This window comes from Phalacrocorax aristotelis, chromosome 1 (genome assembly GCF_949628215.1).
Source record: "Phalacrocorax aristotelis chromosome 1, bGulAri2.1, whole genome shotgun sequence".
Lineage (NCBI taxonomy): Eukaryota > Metazoa > Chordata > Aves > Suliformes > Phalacrocoracidae > Phalacrocorax > Phalacrocorax aristotelis.
Window position 1 is genome coordinate 147,307,549 of NC_134276.1, and position 18,631 is coordinate 147,326,179.

An 18,631-nucleotide genomic window follows, 5' to 3' on the forward strand; every position below is an offset into this window, starting at 1 on the left:
AGGGAATGATGTTCACTCAGGCACTGGGAAGACAATGGTGCCTCTTTCCGCTGGCTCAGGGCCGCTGCATTGGTGCCTACCTGGCCCCTTTCTGTCAGCACACTACCGAAGAGCAATGTGCCACATGGGTCACAGATCTGCATTCTTGCTTGATCTCCAGTGTCTCAAGATATGTATTAGCAGCTGCAACTACTTTTACAGAGTAGCCCATCTGTGAAGCAAATGCAGGAGAACATCTTTACTGTGTATTGTGTAGTCAGCATGAAATTTGCCCTTAGCACAGGACCGACCCCAAGCATCTGACCCAATGTGTGCCTCCCTGAGGCTTAGATATTGTGCATACCTCCCTCACATGGCGGCTTAACGGACACTCACACTGAAAAGCCCCATACAAAGTTAACTCCTACCAGAAACCAACAGGGAGTGAAAGGGATGATCATATTTCACCATCCTGTTTAAAAGAGCAATCCACCTTAGGTACTGCACTATAACTTTTATTTTTATGTACTGACCTGTACTGCTGTAGTGAACATTTATAACAGGTAGTTACATTCAGCTGTAGAGAATTAAAACAATAAAACAAATCCCCAGATTTGATTATTGTGCAAGGCAATAAAAATGCGAATTCTGAAATGGACTCTTATGATTCTGAATCAAAGGTGGACAGTAACTGCATTTTATTAGCTATTTCAGAATGGCCATTCTTTAAGATGGTTAGAATTGCTACATTCATATTGGTGTTGCTTGGACTGACACTGTAATGAATGGGTAGAACAAGAGGCTTTTCAGATTCTGGCATTAAAATGTCACCATTGTTTTTTCCCCAGGCCATGGAAAATAATGTGTCTCTTATTGGCAACATGTACTTCATGTAGCGTTTGTCTTGTGTCAGTTTGACAAGATGTGGCATGATTTGTGCATGGAAGAAAATAAAGGAAGAGTTTAGTGACAAACGCAGCTAGTGAGGAGTTAACATGTGGTTACAGCAGACAGAGGAACAAGATGTGCATGTTCAGCATGGAGATAAGATTTAGCAATCTGGATTTATTTTAGCAGTCGCCTCTTATTTTTCATTCTACCGTTTGGAGTTTTTTTCCCCACACTGATATTTTCTTTAAAAGAAAAATCAGGGTAAAAAAAAGGATAAACCAACAGAACTGTTTTCCTTGAAATGAATGACAAATCCTTAAGCTATTTGCAGCAGATGCCAATATACCTGTCTGTTCTGAGCATGACTAATTATTCTCCCAACTCATGAAGACAGCTTACAGGGGAAAGCCCATACATCTGCTTCAGCTTCCAGTAGCTTTAAACAGCCGAGTTATTCTCTGTGGGACCTCCATTTGCTCTTTCAGCACAAGTCCCAAGTGTAGCAAATCTCAAGGGTTGAAAGAGTATATTTTTGGCAGCTCAGCCTTTATTTGACAGCATGAAAATAAGCAGAGAAGCTTAAGTAGCCCTTCGAGTTCAAAGATCTTGAGAGAAGTGGGCAGGAGGTGGAAGGAAGGATACACTAACTGACTTGAAAGAGAAATAAAAATTCCACATTGAGCTGCTTCGTGTTCTGCTTCCTCTCCAGTTTACTCTTTCAGCAACAAATGGAAATATATGAACAGAGAGGTTTGTAAACAGGAGGTGCAAAGATTGTTTCAGGTTCCAAATTCTCATTTCTAAAGGAGACAACACTCTGGAAAAAAAAAAATGACATTTGGTTTAAGTACAGAAGTGGAATTTGTGCAGATCTTGGATCAGGCATGACCATGACAGCCATGTACACTTCTGGTTACACAGCTCTGATTTCAAAGCTTTCCCTGTCTGTGTGTCCATTGTATTCAACAAGTATTGAAGCACGTGGGGAAGCAGCAAGGCTAACGCTGGCAAATGGAATGCAAAACCGTAATTGAACAGGTCATGTTGCAGGGGCACATGTAGCAGTCTATAAGGGGAAAAGTGCTTCAAAAGCAGTGGGGGAGATCTCCTACATGTTTGTCGCAATAAGCATTTTGCACACTGTTATTCATAAGACAGAAATTTCTCCCTGAACTGTGTTAATCTGCCTGCTACTGGAGTCCACTGTTTAGATTTCCACCAGCAAAGTGTGTAAGTACCTTATGTTCACCCTTGGTCAACAGATCACCAAAGCACACGTTGAACTTTCAGGCGATTCCTGAATCAATGGGACTTCAATCAATTGGACCCCAGTCAATGGGACTGAAGGGTATGCTTAGAGTTAAGCATGCACCTAATTACACTGCTAAACAGAAACAGGCACATCAGTGCTTTGAACATATACATGATCAAAAACGCACTGTATTTAGGTGGATAGAGTCCACTTCTAAACAAGCAACTGTTGTTACAAAGATGTGACCACAGGTGGGAATCTTAGAGACCCTGTGACAGCCTTGGCAATGCACAGGCACTAAGGAAGACCACAAGCACTCACCTACCTTTTTTTCCCTGGAATTCTTACCTTTAAATCGGTAAATGGAAACTCCCTAAAATCTGCCCATTTAGGGATTTTTAGGAAAGCCTCCTATCATTTGTCTAACCATTCTTACCTAATAAGACAACAATCTTTAATAAGTAATGTTGATATTTTTCCAGGTCACTCAGTAACATTAGCCTATTGGGGAACAGCCAGGTATATATGGGTGCATCAGTGTTGGTCTGGGTAGAACTCATGCATGACCTTTTTTTCAGCTGCTAAACTCAAAAGGGACAAATTCCATCTCACTTACACTAGGATACAACAGAAATAAGCAATTTCAGTGGCATCAGGGGACCTGGCACAGCTCTGCATCACTGTAGCACAGTAGAATTTTTCTACTGCTCTCCATCAGAGACTAAGTAGAAAAGCACTCTTGCTGTTAGTGAAACACAGCGAGATTTCAAGCCAGATTTAATTTTGTTAGAAAAGCAACCTCTCCTCTGCTTTCAGCTTTCTTTTCAGCTGTGTTAGAGTAGATGTGGGGTCAGAGAACACCCATGCACCTGTTATACTTTAACAGGATGGAGAATCAGCAGGAAAGAAAGAAACTAGAAAAAGCTGACCTTGCTGCAGCTATTATAACTTCACGGAAGGACAGCGGAAAAGAGAGGACTTTGAACCCTCCCCGTCCTGGCTCTGCTGGATGCCTTGCTGCAGGACTATGGGAGTGGTGGGAGTTTAAGGGACCCACACACCTCAGCGTACTTTGTACCACCATGTAATGTACCATGCGGGCACCATGGGAGCTATTTTCTCATCTCTGCAAATCCCAAGTAGCGCCAGTGAATAAAATACATATGAAATATGGGAAGCTCTTATCAAACTTGATTACTTTTACAGTGTAAAACATTAGTCACCCTAGAACAACACTGTGGCCCTGGTTTTCACTATATGCTTGAAAATGAGTGAATGTAATTTACAATAATTTCCATTTACATCCTCTTTAAAGCCCTTTTACACAGCCTGTAAGTCACCACAAAACTGTTTATAGAACCTATTCATAGCTGATACACTGCCACTGTTTGCTTACCTGTTTGCACAGGGTTTATCTTTGGCCCCAAATTCCTTAGTTAATTTGGATGCTTAGAAAATTTTTAGAGTCAAAGCCCAGTATACCTTGTTTCTTTTTACTGATTAGCCTATTGTGCACCTGCACTCATGATTATGTTTGCTGACACCCCCTCCATGATAAACAAACCCCCTCAAATATGCAAGCCCACTGAACTTGCACACAAAACCAATCTATGTAAGATGTAGGACAAATAACACGTTTGTTTAAGGCTGTGTAGTTTTGCAAGATCAGTATGTATATTTAGTGTCTCAGCTGTGTTATCAATAACAATATCCACAAATTAAATGCCACTTCTTTTAAATGATGAGAGATGGGAAGATTACCTATAGAATGCTACTAGCTGGCTGATGGTACCACATGGTTGTTATAGAAAACATTGTTTTAGATTCAGTTTTAGATTTTTCACTTGTAATGCCCAAGCCAGATGCAAGTCGTCTTTTCAAGATAAGCATCAAGACATTCAGCTTTGTGAACGCTGCTGTTTGACACCAGGGCCAAAAGCAGACTAAATCAATGGAGCCTTACCTTTTGTGTCCCCAGGGAGTGTAAAACCTTCCTACAATACAGCAGTAAAATGACAAGCCAGTAGGGTAGCTCTAATTTATATGATAAGTTAAAAGATTTGGGCTGCAATCTCCATTCAGCCCATCACTCAGTTGGAGTTAAGAGTGAAATAGAGAAAAATGTCAAAGTGGTCAGCAGCAGCTGCCTTTTGTCACAGATTTGATTTATACTTTGATAACATATATTTTTGTCCTCCTCCATGTTACCAACCTCCAATTTATTGTTTCTTGATGTGTTACCTCTTATTGGTGGCACCACTTGGTTGTTTTGCCATTTAATGAAGCAAAACTCCAGAAGTCTAAGCATTGTTGAGTATGTTGCCTTGCTGACCTAGAAGACCCAGGCTTTTCAATGCATGCAGCTGATGAGCCAGTCAGCAATGGTGCAACTAGCACACAACTAAATACTCTTACTGTGTGATCACATATATTGCCACTGCTTTGGGAGGAATAGAATAAAACTGAAAAAAGGTGCTGAAAACTGATTGTGACTCTGTCCTAAATGACTCTATGTGACAATGAAGATGCATTTTACTGATTGTTGTAATGAATATAGCTTGTTGTTCATGTATATAGTCTGGCGGTATAGCTATTTATAATCGAGTGTTAACACAAATTTAGGAAAAACACTCCTATTCTAGGCAACTCTTCAATGAATGTCTAAGAGGAAGCCAATAAATGAGGCTTATGCTAGAAGTAAACCACAGACTTAAAAAACTGCTTTGAATAGGGATGGGCATGAGCATATTTAAGCATTTAAACTGGCCCAACAGCAAATATCTCCACCAGCTGATGTTTCTGCATTTATTGCAGCTGATACTAGAATTCAGAGATAGAGAAAGGTGGCTTGAAGTTTCTATTCTTTAAAGAAGGATTTAAAGAAAAATTTAATTCCGTTTGAGCTACAGTGCAAATGAGAAGGCAGCTATTTTCCACCTCTCCTCCTTTGTTCAAACCATTTAGCAAAAGAGGTTGGTGACATTCTGACCTACTCTTAATTATAATACAATTTTCATAATCAGAACTTAGTCTGGACTAAAAAGCATGCACTTAAGGCATGACTGAAGAAGGACTTCGGGTATAATCCAATTCTTTCTTTATTTCTAGGATTTTTAATTACTTAATTGATAGAACCAAGCATGTAGTCAGTCCTGTGTGGACTGGCCTAAACTTTTCAGAGCTGAAAATGGTGTCTAGTCAATCAGGATAATGTGTTTACAGTGATAACAAGGGTATTTTATGAAGAAATAAAAGCTCTTCTCTCCATCTCAGACAATAGACCAGCATACTGTACAGCTACAATACAGCTATGATACTGTATGGGTACAATTCAGCAGAAAGAAATGCCTGTGTCAAGAAAGTAAAGGGAACCCTGCTCTACAGGCATCTGCTCGTACAAGATTTCTTCATGAATTTTGGAATTAATTATTCCTACATTGCTTTACTATTTCATAGGAGTGACAGTCTGGTAACGCCTGAGAACAGACAACTCACTAAATGGTGTCGGTCAGGCTCCCTAGCAATATGAAGAGGACAAATTTTACTGCAAAGTCATCCAAGGCACAAAAAAAGACAAAATTATTGTATTTATTTTTATCAAGAAAGCCTCCTAGTATAGCTTTCTGCTCAGAGTAAAACCAAGAATACACCATAACACTTTTAAAAGAGTCACACCAAAGGGAAAAGTAAAAAAGAAGCCTTCAGCTGGGAATACAAAGGAAATTACCCGCTGACTGGTTCCTCATTCTAAGTGGGTCAAAACACATCAGTATTTTCTAAATTTCTCACATGTCCCAGCAGGAGAAGCATATTGAAGTAAAAATAATGATTCAGCGTTTACAGAGTATCAATATCTCTGAAGGTTATCATCTAGACTTGCAGGTTAGCTGCATGGTGGTAAGCAAGATGGTTTCCTGCACGCAATAGCATTTTACGGATGGAAACACTCTGCTCATTACTCTGTTTATTATCGTGCCCTCCAAGTCCAGCACACCAGTAGCTGTGCAGCCCTCTTAGGCGCAAAGCTGTTTTCTTCTCATGGGTCAGCACTATAGGCTGTACCAGACGGAACGGTTTCCAGAAACTGCGTAGTCCATCATGTCTGAATATCCCTGCTGGGCTGGTTCAGAGCCCCACCAGCGTATGTCCCCAAGCAGATTTGCCCACAGCTCCCTCTGAATACCTTCTTCATGGTTGTGTCCCTGCAGCAAATGCTGGGAGAACTTACCCAGCTCCATGAGTGCGTGCTGCAGGACCGTAAAGGGAGGAGCAAAGACATTAGGAAGGCCATTGTAAGGCAGCATGCTCTGGGTGATTACTAGCCCATTCACAGACCATGGAGCAGGATGGAGAAGAGAGCTTCTGTGCGTGATGGAGGAATATTTTTATTACTATCCCAGGGCTTTAAACAGCCTAATTTTTCAACTGTAGATTAGGCTTCTACACAGCAGTGCTTGGCCCAAATTGAAAATCCATGTACCTTACAGCAGCCCAGAGCACCACAGAAGATTCAGAGCTTTTCATTTCTAGGTCACTGGCTTATATCAGTTTTTCCTCAGCTGTGACCAAAAGGCGCTAATGTAAAATAAACCCATGACCCTCACATGAGTGACAGAAATTGCACAACAATTAACCCCAGCTTGTGCAGTTTAGTCGGCAAGGTCGGTCAAGGGAGCCAAGCATCCAAGTCAGCTGTCCGTACCAAATTAAGTGTAACTGTGAGACAGATATTATCTATCCTCTTTGGAAATCGTCTCAATTTCAACTCAGGCCACAGAATTTATATTCATATTAATAAGAAAACTCCTGTTTGTTTTACGTATGGACAATTTCCTCCTTAATCTCCATTACACAGTCACAGCTGGGAAAGTTATATAGTTAGGCAGCAAACACTTTTCTCCTCCAGCAAGACATTTGAAATTTTGGAGAAAAATCATCCTGTCATACCCTTTTTTGGCATCCTAGACTGTCTAAGCTATTAAACCAAACCAGCCCCAGTTTGTGCTATGGCCCTGAGGCCATGGGACATGACATGGCTTACCTGGCAGAGGCCCAAGCTCTGCTAGAGAACGTGCCAGGAGTGAAACAGCAGGGTCAATGCACAAGATCGTGCCTTGGCTCCCTTGAATTTACCAGCCTCCACGTAAGCCTAGGATCTAATGTAAAACACATTTTTTTTCCTGCCTCTCTGACAGCTTTCCTGGCAATGGCTGGTCACTGGAAGATGCTCCTTTCTGTCAGACCCTGGTGTCACTATCAGTAATTGACCATTCAACTCCTGAAGTGATGCAGTGTAGTGATTTAAGATCCTCCCAGGGTACATGGAGCTTGTTCGTTGCTCTTGGCCTTGGATTTTACAATGCTGAGGTGCATAAGGCTTTGTCCTGGGCCAGACAATGAAAAGTCAGTGTTTGTTACGATTTCAACTTTTCATTTTGAAACAGGAGAAGAACATCAAATCTCAGAAAACAATAATGAATAAAAAATGATAAGACACCAATTTTGATGACACACTGAATCATTCTGATAATATTGAAACATTCTGGTTTTGGTCTTACGTTTACAAAACAATTTCTTCTACATGTCAACTAAATTTTGAAATTAAGAGTATTTCTGGGCTGAAAGAATGGAACTTTTAATTTAAAAACTGTCAAAAGCAGACTTTTCAATATTTCAGAACTTACTCCTTTTTTAGAGATTACATTCCTTAGAACCTACTCTTTACTGTCAAAAATTCAGTGAATCACTACTTTTGGATGGCAGTAAAGGAAGAGAAGTTATTTTGAAAAATGCCCTGCCAGGTCTAATAAACTGTTTTTCAGTCATTCTTGTCTTTATCTTAAGTTCTGATGAATGCTACAACGGCTCCATCTCAAAACAGCTGCATTAGAAGACGTGTTATTTACGTCACCTGGGGTTGGTGTTTTTGTGGGTTTTTTTCTTTTTTTTTTTCAGATGAGGCCATGGAAAGCTTCCTGATTCTTTTGGTACAATGCTACTAGAAGTCATATGCAAATAAAGTAAATACTGGAAGTGCTCACATTTGCCAGTTTCCTGGATCCACTTAATAGCTGCTTCAGATAAAGATTCAAATCCTTCACCCTTTTATGCTCAAGATCTGTAAAAGGTAAATGCCATGAGTGGGGAAACCTGCAAAAGAAGAATATTTTGTAAATATAACTCCTGTACTATATTTGCTGAAAATATTTCCATCTCAACAGAAGAAAGTTCACACTTTCTAAGAGGTTTTGCAGGTAGGGGAAGGGATGGGTACAGTGTTCAGAAGATTGTTTACCCTCTGACTCTGGTTCTTTGAATAATTTGCTGATCTGTTTCATACTATACTCTTTTTTCTGTCTAAATCATTAATTTAAAGAAAATTTAAAAACCATAAAAGGCACTTATTTGCATTTTATGGTATCTGTATACCTCTAAAAAAATTGGCCTTTTATGATCCTAGGAATTTTTTGCACTGTGCACCACACAACACATCTCTGATCTCAGCCCAGGGCTCATGCTATACAAACCCTTACCATAGAATATTGAATACCAAAGCCTTACAGCAACAATGTGACATTTTATGAATATATCATTGCTTGCTTTTTACCTCAGCTATTTAGAGTGTAGATACATTTTTCAGAGCAGGTCTCTGATCCCATATGTAATTTCAGTTGCTAGTATAATAAAAGCAATATATGAAAACAAACGATTGTCACAATAACAAAATCAATCCCAACAAAAGCAATAACAATAACAATAGTAATGTTCTTGCTGAATTTTTATTAAGATTAATTTCATTTCAGTTTAGTAAATAAACCACATATGCATAGAATGGCCTCAGGTCAATTTTCAAATGCTTTGGTGATTGAAAATGTCAAAGCCCCACTTTTTTTTTACTTGAATCGTCTTTGTGTTTTAGAGACAATGCACATTAGATCAGTCAAAAGGTTAGAGTTTTAACAATGCACATAATCAATTCATATTCACCTTGCCCTGACAAGGACTGTTCCTCTCTCAGGCTGAAGGAGCTATCTGTGCTAAATTGCACGTAATGGGTTTTGTGATATGGATTGCTAATATTGGGATTCATAACTACTATTATGTTTTACGTCCTCTAATCTACGTGATATAGATAGGTAGAAGTTTTGATCTGGTTGTATTTCATGTTACACTACCACTGTGAATAGTTAACTATGCCTCGTTTACAAACCTCTTTTTTTCTGGTACAACCTTGTTTATCCACTAGACCTCAAGAGGTATCTGAAGGCTTCATCAAGTAACCGAAGAGCCATCTAGCAGTGCAATACACTGAAACGAGACACTTGGCTGGCCTTTTCAAAGGCAGCTGGTCAGCTCCTACTTTGAACAGGTTTTACCCAATTCCACAGCTCAGTGATAGATGTCATCAGCTTTTCAAAGGCCAGCCAAATAGCAACACATGGAGCACTGGATTCCCATCCGTAGAGAGGAACACTGGCCAGCTTTGCAAACCACCCAGCTGTAAAAATGGCAAATAGCAGCCTCACCTAGTGAAAATGAAATGACTGAAGATGATTAACCCACAGTTTTTGTCACCAAGAGATTTAATGTAATTAGATTTCATAAACTGTAATTAGACCTGTTGGGTTGGGCTTTTTAAAGCTTGTTTTGTAACAGAAGGTCTTTTATGAAGAGAATACTGATTAACAAGATATTGTAATTCCTCTTTGGACTGGACAGATCTTTATCCGTCTTGTGTAATACTTCTGAGGAAGAACTCAGGGCTGGTATGACTTAGTCTGCAATTAAAACAGCAAGGGGCCAGGTTGATAGCAGCATGTGGATGGATGGATGGATGGATGGATGATTATTTTGATTATTTTGGCCTATAACACTGAAAGATCAGGGCTCACGAGCTGTACAAATGAATAGTAAGAAGCGATTCTTGACTCATGGAATTACAGTGGCAGGACACATAATGAGGCAGGGGAAGTGATATGACCCAGGATCATGACATATATAAGCTGCACAGATAAAAATAGAGCCCAGGTCATTTGGCACACATAGATAGCCTGTGAATATTCCGGGTTCCTCTGGGGCACAACAAGGACTTCTTTCAAGAGATGGCAGGGAGGATCTGTTCAGAAGCAGCTTAAAATTAATTAGACTGTATAACACAAAGAGGACTCTGGCTGTAAAATGTAGGCCCTCAGAAGATGCATCTTAAGCACAGTGGCCAAACAGAGGACAGAAACTGCTGATTCTCTGCTGCAACTGCACCAGTAACTCTGCTGCAGGAAAGGACAATATGAACCCTGTGGTAGTACTGAACACTTCTTTACAAGGCCTTTGTGCTTTTGCTGAATTGCGTCTATGGCTGCAACTGACGTTGCGCTTGTGAACACACTTGTGTTAGAAAAGGTTAACTTCCCAAGCTGATTTTGAGCGTTGCTTCTACCTTAAGTAGATCATAACAATATAAACCTCCGTCACACACAGACATGCTGCATAGCAGATTTCATTTCCTACATATTATCTTGAAGAACACTCTGTGTATAGATTGCGTCACTTAAATGCTTTGCTGGGTGAAAAGTTTTTTTGCCTTTTAAAAAACAATAATTAAACACAATTAATATTCTGTTTGAAACCAAATAAGAGAGAAGGTGCTAGAGTGCAAGGGCTTGCTTGGGGCAGCTGTGCTTTGACTTATAAATATGGGCTGAATGTTTACAATAGCAAAATTTCAGAAGCTGAGAACGCTGAGCTTTTGCCATTAGTTTCTTGCAATATAGCCAGTATTTAGCACTTGTATGAAGCAGACTCATATTGCATTATTTCCTCCTAATGAGACGTGAATATATATAATTTCATGAATCAATACAAAGTTGTAACAGAGTCCTTTCTGTTAGCAGTTCCAATTATTCTAGTAATATTCGACATCTTACTTTTAAATCATAAATTTTCAAACTGATGTTGAGGTTACATTTTGGAACAAGGCTTTCTCCTTCCTTTGAAGCATCTGGCATAGGCCAGAGCTGGAGCTTTGTAACACAGACAGACTAGTGGTTTGATATGATATAGCAGTTTCAGTGGTAACTTTCTATAAAGAAATAGGTTTCTATTATTAGAATAAAATCTGGAATATATTAAAAGCCTCACACTGACAAAGTTCTGTTAGAAAACAACCCAAAACTTTAACATTAAAGAACATACTTATAAAGAAACATGATAAAATGAATTACTTTAACAGTCTTGGGGAAAGATCATACAGTGACAGGTTACTGCTGGGACTGAATTATGACAATAAAGCTCTGGAGCTCTTAGACACAGCCTCAGTACATGCAGATTAACCTTCTGTGAGTTCTGGAACTCTCTTTTGCAGTGAAAATATTGTAAGGGATTTTATTACATGTAGATTTATCTGAAAATGTCTAGTACTATTTTTGAAATTCACAACAGGGCTTCTGAAGTCTATGTTTCTAAAGAGAAATATATTTTCCTTCAAAGGGCTCTGCTCACCACAGGAAAAAATCATAAATAGGTACTTGTTAAAAGTTTAATTTTACAACCTAATAGTTAGTGTGCAAATATCTCCAAATCAAAACCATGATTCAAGCACCTCCAGTATTTAGTGAAATTCCAGTTCTCACCAACTGCTGCAAACTGGTTCATGTGAGCGAGTCATAATGAGTCAAATTGGAGTCTGTTAAAATCCCCTCAGGTAGGAGAAAGATTCTTTAGAATTAACTAACCTAAAGCCATTTAACTGAATGCCTTTCACAAGCTTGGGGGAATATCAAAATTGGATCTGATTTTCATGGACTTTACTTTTTAAGTCAAAACCATTTTATTTGTTGCTATTTACTCCAGGTCAAACCTCAAACACCTTTTTATTTTTCAAGCGTATCACTTGAACCTCAGCTTGGTTCAAGTAAACTGCTTGCCTTTTTGGCCAGCTTTATGTTTTATTGTAGATTGGGCTTGAAGAGGAGCTTGTATCAGGTGAGTCAGCACGTCTGTTTAAGAGAGGACTACTTGTTTCTCTACGGTGTGTGCAGTACAATATATACGATATTTGTATAATACATAACTCTACTTGTATTACCAAAGCCATGGACAATCATTACAAAAGGCAAAACTGTTTTACATAAGACAGAAATAAACTGTGGGACTCCCTGTCCCAGGAAACTGTGAAGAAATAAGATTGAGAATATGAAAAGCAGGAATAGATATGCACATGGATAACAAGTAATATTCAGAATTACTGCATCTAATGATAGCATATTTTTCAAGATATATTAAATTGAATGATGCGAGGCACAAATAATTGGGTTTCGGGGCTGGTGTAGTACATAAGATTATTGCATGTTTCTCAGCTGGGGAGTATGTGCATCTTTTTTGTAAAAAGGTTGATCACACCTGCCTGTGTCAGAGATTGGCTTGTTTCTGTTCTGACCCAGTGTGAACATTCTTTTAATATACAGATTTTGCTATGAGTTTTGATCAACATCATGCAGAAAATAAAAACTATTAGAAGGCCCTATCATGCCTTTAATGAAGTCAATACAACTTATGCCTTGATTTCAGGCCCAAGCTGTTCTACCCTTCTCCTCCCATTAAAGAAGGAACAATGAAATATATAAAAGTTAGACTGTCACAATGGTCTATGATTTAGTTTCTTCTGGGGCTGAATAGAAGGCTTGATAGAATATGTCGCATTGCCTTTGTGTTTCTAAAAAAATGTCTGCCGTACATTTTCTCACATTTTTATCTGTGCACAGAGAGAACCATTTAATAGCAGAATAACATTTGCTAATACACTGCCTTACTCTGGGAGGGCATGTGATGGAAATTGCTTCTGTAGATGGCTGTGAAGTTTTGAGAACTGGTCGAATGATTTTTCCACAAAAGTGACCACATTGCAGGTTTGCACCACCTGGACTAGATACAGCTGTATTGGGGAAAAGGGAGAGGCAGAAAAGAGAAATGATCAGAGAGGCACATTAAAAAAAAAATGTACAAGAGAAAATATAGGGTGATTTTAACAAAGAAAAACCTTTCTTTAATGTAGTGCCAAGTGCCAGAGAATTCAGTTTGTAATTTATACTCTTTGCTGCATAGGAAGATAAACCTGCCTGGATAGCACACAACTTGAACACTGAAAGATCACTGCAGTGTGTGAAAACTAATAATGCACCATTAAAGCATCATATAACAGCCTCCGATTTCTATTAGGCTTCCTAATTTTGTGCCATGCTTTCCTTCTGGATGCTTTAATTAGCTCTTGATTTATTTTTCACTATAGGGCATGAACTGTTCTCCTTAATGGCTCCCTGCTAATAGCTGTCTGCCTGGTGTTCTTTCTCTCCGGTAGCTTATGGCACTGCTGTTCATCCTGTGATCCTTTTAATGTCGCACAAACACATCTTCTATAAAGGAGGAGGGAAAGTATATAAGCTCACAGAAGAGTCGTTAAAGATCAAGGCAAATCAGGGCAAGCGAAGAACATAATACATACAGAGTCAGACTTTTTGTTGAACCCCAAAATGGTGGCTCTTGCTATTGACTTCTCTGTGTCCAACATCATCCATTCCTGGGGGACAGTCTCTGGAGCTGGAGGCTTTGCAGACCCTGTCATTGACATCTGTACAAGCGTGTGGATCAAGTTATTGAGTTTAACAGGAAAGCACTCCAAACTTTCCTTTATTTTCCTGAAGAACAAACAAATAGAAGAGGTGCTATTTATACATCTGTTTTATTTCCATTTCTTGATCCTTGATTTCATGGATGCAAGAAAAAAAAAAAAAAGGAATTGTAAAACCTACCTCATACGAACATGTACCCACATACACACCAGTCACTGCTGTTTGCAGCTATGCTGCACATCCAGCCCCTGAGTTGTCCTTGCCATAGCCTGTCTCATGGCTTACCTTGGGGTAGTTATTCTTCATGAGCTAGATACCATCAGCCTTCTTTCAGACAATAGAGATGAACAGAACATTCCCATGTGTGTTTTGAGGAGTTCCAGGGTAGAACAACATGTGTTCACTTCAACAGGTCGGAGGGAGTGCCTTAGCACTCTCTTGGTTATGCTAACCTCACATGGACTTACGCATGTTTGCACAAGGCTCTTGCATCCAAGTCATGATTTAGCTGTGCATGATGTGTTGCTAAATCCTCCACAAGGTTCTTAAACACTCTATCCCCATGGAGCTGCTTAAGATGAAGAAAAAAAGAAGAGAAATTTTGTCCTCCTATCTCCCCTCATCTCATCCCTGTTCAAGGGGAGCCAGAACACACTTCTAATTTCCTGGAGTTTTAAGATCCTTCATCAAAAAAGACACAATAGATAAAAAAATAACTAGATATACATGTACATATGTACTACAAATGTGTTTTAACATCAAAATTAATTTGACTTGAGAAATAACACTGCAACATAATCACTGATCTTTGAAGAGTAAGATGCAGAACTCATTAGAAAACACTTGCCCTCTTGAATTAAATTGCTGGTTAAGATCTATTTAACTTGTGATGCTAATTTTTTTTTTGTTTCCCTGCTTATTTCTACAGCTCCCTGAAGATATTCTGGATAGGTTCTGATCTTATAGAATAACAACACATTAGTTTCAGGCCACACGGCAGCAAATCTCTACCAAATTGTCAGGTTGTTTTTTTTTTTCTTTTCTTCCAGTTTTGGACTATATCTAACCACTTACAAGGGCTGACAGCACACTTAACCATCTTCATCATCCCCTGTTCAAAGCTGAGCAAATGCTTCACCTGTCATTTAAAATTAAATTCTTATTCATGGATTTCTGTGAGTGGGTTGGACTGCCTATTGCAATCAACTGAAATCAACCCCATTCATCGCATTAGCTTAATATTCATAATCTTGGATGTTCTGGCTAAAATCTGTAACTTCACAGATGCAACCATACCAAATAGAACATCCTACCTGCAGATAGCTCTCCTGCTTGCCCCTGCCAAAATTGAGATTTCATTCAAAATACTGTGTGAACTTATCATACACCAATTAGGCCTACTAAATTGAGGGAAAAAGATGTCTATGTTTCTTTTAACGTAATACAAGGAAAGGTATCTCTGAATTGATTCAGCTAATTATCTTAATTATTAATTACATTCTCCAGAAACAGATACATGCAGACTGTTTAATAAATGACACAAATTAACACTCAAATGGAAAACAAGAAAACAAATCTCATTTCAAAATATTAGTACAAAATCAATTCAGTGCTCGTTAATTAGGTTGCATCTGTGGTGAACTTTTCCTTTTTAACTCCTATGTATTTAATTTAATGAAGAGTTTAAAAACTTCCTAAATCACTGAGACATGATTTAGGTTATAGAATCTGTAATGGGGCCATATTATAGCAAAGCGATTAGGGAATTTGCAATATTACTATAAGAGGCATGTTAACTTTGCAGCTAAATACAGTACATTTTAATTCATGTAAAGCAGGCCTCGGCTTATAAACTAGTATGAATGCAGATGCCATCACTACGCAGAACAGCTGATATCAGAATACTGCTATTCTTTCCGTGGGTCCATTAAGAGTCTAAAATACTTTTAAGACCCAGATTGCTAATCACATACTTTAAACCTAATAAGAGGCTTTTGTTGTTATTGTTGCAGATTTTCCCTGTGAGTTATTTTAAATTATTACATTTAAAATAAAACCAGAAATATACATCATTTTCTCCCTTTCATTATTGTGGTTCACTGTATGCAGTCCTCCCTGTTAGAACAGAAAATATCAACCAAACCTTATGCCATGTTATCAAAAAAGAATTGAAATGGTGTCTTTGCTCTTCTGATGACATCTCAGAGCGTGTCTTCACAGCAAGGTAGAACAACTCTGGTTATGGTTCTATGCACTTTCTTTCAAGGACAAACTGGCTTAAGGAAACCTTCCTTCCCACAGGATCCCAAAAGCCAGTTCCTAACTATGTATGGAGCAGTGGCGTACATTGAACCCATGTGCCTTTGCTTTTTAAATTTTGCAGCTTATTTTTGACATGGATTATCTCAGTGACCCAGCTCACCACATCACCATATCTTCTTCCATTTTCTGCTGGAATTTTTAAAGCTAATTCTAAGGTTCAGCGGTGGAACTTTCTCCTTGAACTCATTGAGATCCCCGTATGCCTTTTTTTCTGCAGTCGCAGGAAGTTTAGCCATAGGCAAAGAAGGTGGTAAGACCATGGATATTCATTGCTGAGATCCTCTTGTTCCCTAGGCCATTACCATCTTTGCCTGTGCCTAGAGCTGACTCTGCCTTCACAAAGATGACAAAAAGTTATTTCAGAGCTCTGGTAGCCCAAGCTGCTTAGAGAATTAGTGCCTAATGGTCTATGGATGGGAAAACTGAAATGACCTATACAGAGGGCATAAAGAGCACAGGTTAATCAGAAGAAAACAGGAAACTGTCACTAACTAGAGCAAAATTAATGATGAATCACAGTATTACTAACACACAGTTCTCAGGCAGCAAAATTATTTTTTTCCACAATACAATATCCATTTACCAGGCAGACTGGCGTCTGACCTACTTCTGAGAAAAGTGAGTTAAATAACTGGGATTATTGAAAAGTAATGACTTTCTGCTTTCCACCTGCTGAACTGATTTTGCATTTCAGTTTTGGCTCACAGTCTTTCTACAGAACTGTCAAATTACGGTATCAGGTAAAACATGCACGGTCTGGTTGGCTGCTTGTGTAAACAGAGATGGATGAAAAGATAGGCTAATGTTTTCAAGAGTGACTAGTGATAGTTGGTGCCTTGATTTTTAGGAAGTAGACTTTTCTTATGGGACAGGTATTCTGAGGGCTGGTGCTTAGATATTTTTGGACACACCAGCCTTTCTCCACAGCTTTTTAATAGTACATACACTCATTATTACTGACTAGTTTTCCAGATCTTAGTCTTGGTATAGCTAATAATTAATATTCACCCCAAACTTTGGAATAATTTTCTTTATCATTCTTGATGGAATTCTGCTTCTCATTTCGATCTAGGCCTGAAATAATTTAGAGTGTAACGAGCAAAATTTATTTTCATGGGATTCTCAGTTGTTAATGAACATGGTGTCTCATTTATATCCAACTTTTCCATCCATGAATTTACTAGGCTTCATTTTAAAACAAGGTGGGGAGTATTCCCCCAACAGCTCTTAACAGATATTTCCATAATATTACTGCTTTCAGGGACAGACCTTTTCTAATTTTCAGCAATGTTTATTAATGGACAGTTGATATTCTTATTGTGTACAGCAGTGATAACCCTTCAGTTTAATACCTTATTTCCCACTGTGATAGTATGTGGGCAACAATAATATTCTTTTTATCCCTTATTTTGCTAGGCTTTAAAATTCAGGTTTACTGCAGACTAATTCTGATCCCATGGGCTCAGCACACCACATGAAGTGCATCTTCCAGTCTATTTTCCCTTCTAGTCCTCCTATGCACCTCTTCCAGAACAGAGGACTTTCCTCTCCCCTGAGCTGGTGGCATGTGGGGCTTGTACAAAAGCATGAATACATCAGACAACATGAACTCAAGGAGGAAGTCTGCTGCTGTTCCTTTGAGGCAAGTACAACACAATATTTACAAACTGCTTGAATGTTGCTGAGAGAAGCTTCGTACCATAGTTTTGTCTATGCCCTCTCAGAAGTCACCAGCTTTCACTGGTGTTTCAGTTGTCTGGGAGATTTCTTGCTGACATATCTGCAGCCACCTGAGAAATGGATTATTGGCTGTCCCATTGAGATTAGCATCATGTTTTGAAAGGAGTTACTGTGAATTGTCCAGTGTTGCAGCTGCTGGCATTTGTGGTTTGGAGTGCTTGACCTGGGCAATGACAGGTACCTAACAAAAGATTCTGTTAATAAATAAGTAAAGATGGCAGCTGACCCAAGCAGCATCAGGCTGCTGAAGATATGCTATGGTGCTTTGCTGGTAATTTTCAGATACACCATTCATCCCTTATTCATGGGCTTCTATGAGTGGGTTAGACTGCATACTGCAATCAATTGAAATCAAATCCATTCATTGCATTAGGCTAACTTTAATAATTTTAAATATACATTCCTTTACAGGCACTTTTAAAATGTCAGGCAGCATGTGACACTGTGCTGACATTTGAAGACATCTGCAGAAAATGAAAGAGGAAATTTATATCCAGAATTAAGATGGGTTTCCAGTTTCAGGTAAAACCGTGTTGTCCTGGGAAGAGGAAAGGAGGGAGGGAAAAGGATCAAATTGAGTTTCAGGGATCAAACTGAGTTCAGACCAGATGCTGGACAGACAACAATGTTTCATTTGGCACTAGGTGCACAGAACTGACATGCAAACACAGAAACTCTTGTTTAACTCTCAATTGGTGCATTGTTTATCCATGAACTGAGGGTGTGACCTTCCAGAAGGCTGTAAGCTGTGAGACTTAACACTTCCCATCACCAGCTCATAGTGGTGAGCCGACCCAATGTGAGAAAAATACAGTAGACAAAT

General features: G+C 39.0%; 1 protein-coding gene across 2 annotated transcripts in view; it reads right to left on the reverse strand.

Moving 5' to 3' along the window:
* The window catches only part of PIK3C2G (phosphatidylinositol-4-phosphate 3-kinase catalytic subunit type 2 gamma), a 226,893-nt gene that overhangs the window by 29,952 nt on the left and 178,310 nt on the right, over window positions 1-18,631 (reverse strand). For both annotated transcript variants that reach the window (XM_075114763.1, XM_075114773.1), the window contains 3 exons: window positions 13,620-13,812; window positions 12,931-13,052; window positions 8,164-8,272 (listed from right to left, as the gene is read on the reverse strand). In XM_075114763.1, the coding sequence (XP_074970864.1) occupies window positions 8,164-8,272; window positions 12,931-13,052; window positions 13,620-13,812 (424 nt within the window). The remainder of the gene's footprint in view (window positions 1-8,163; window positions 8,273-12,930; window positions 13,053-13,619; window positions 13,813-18,631) is intronic.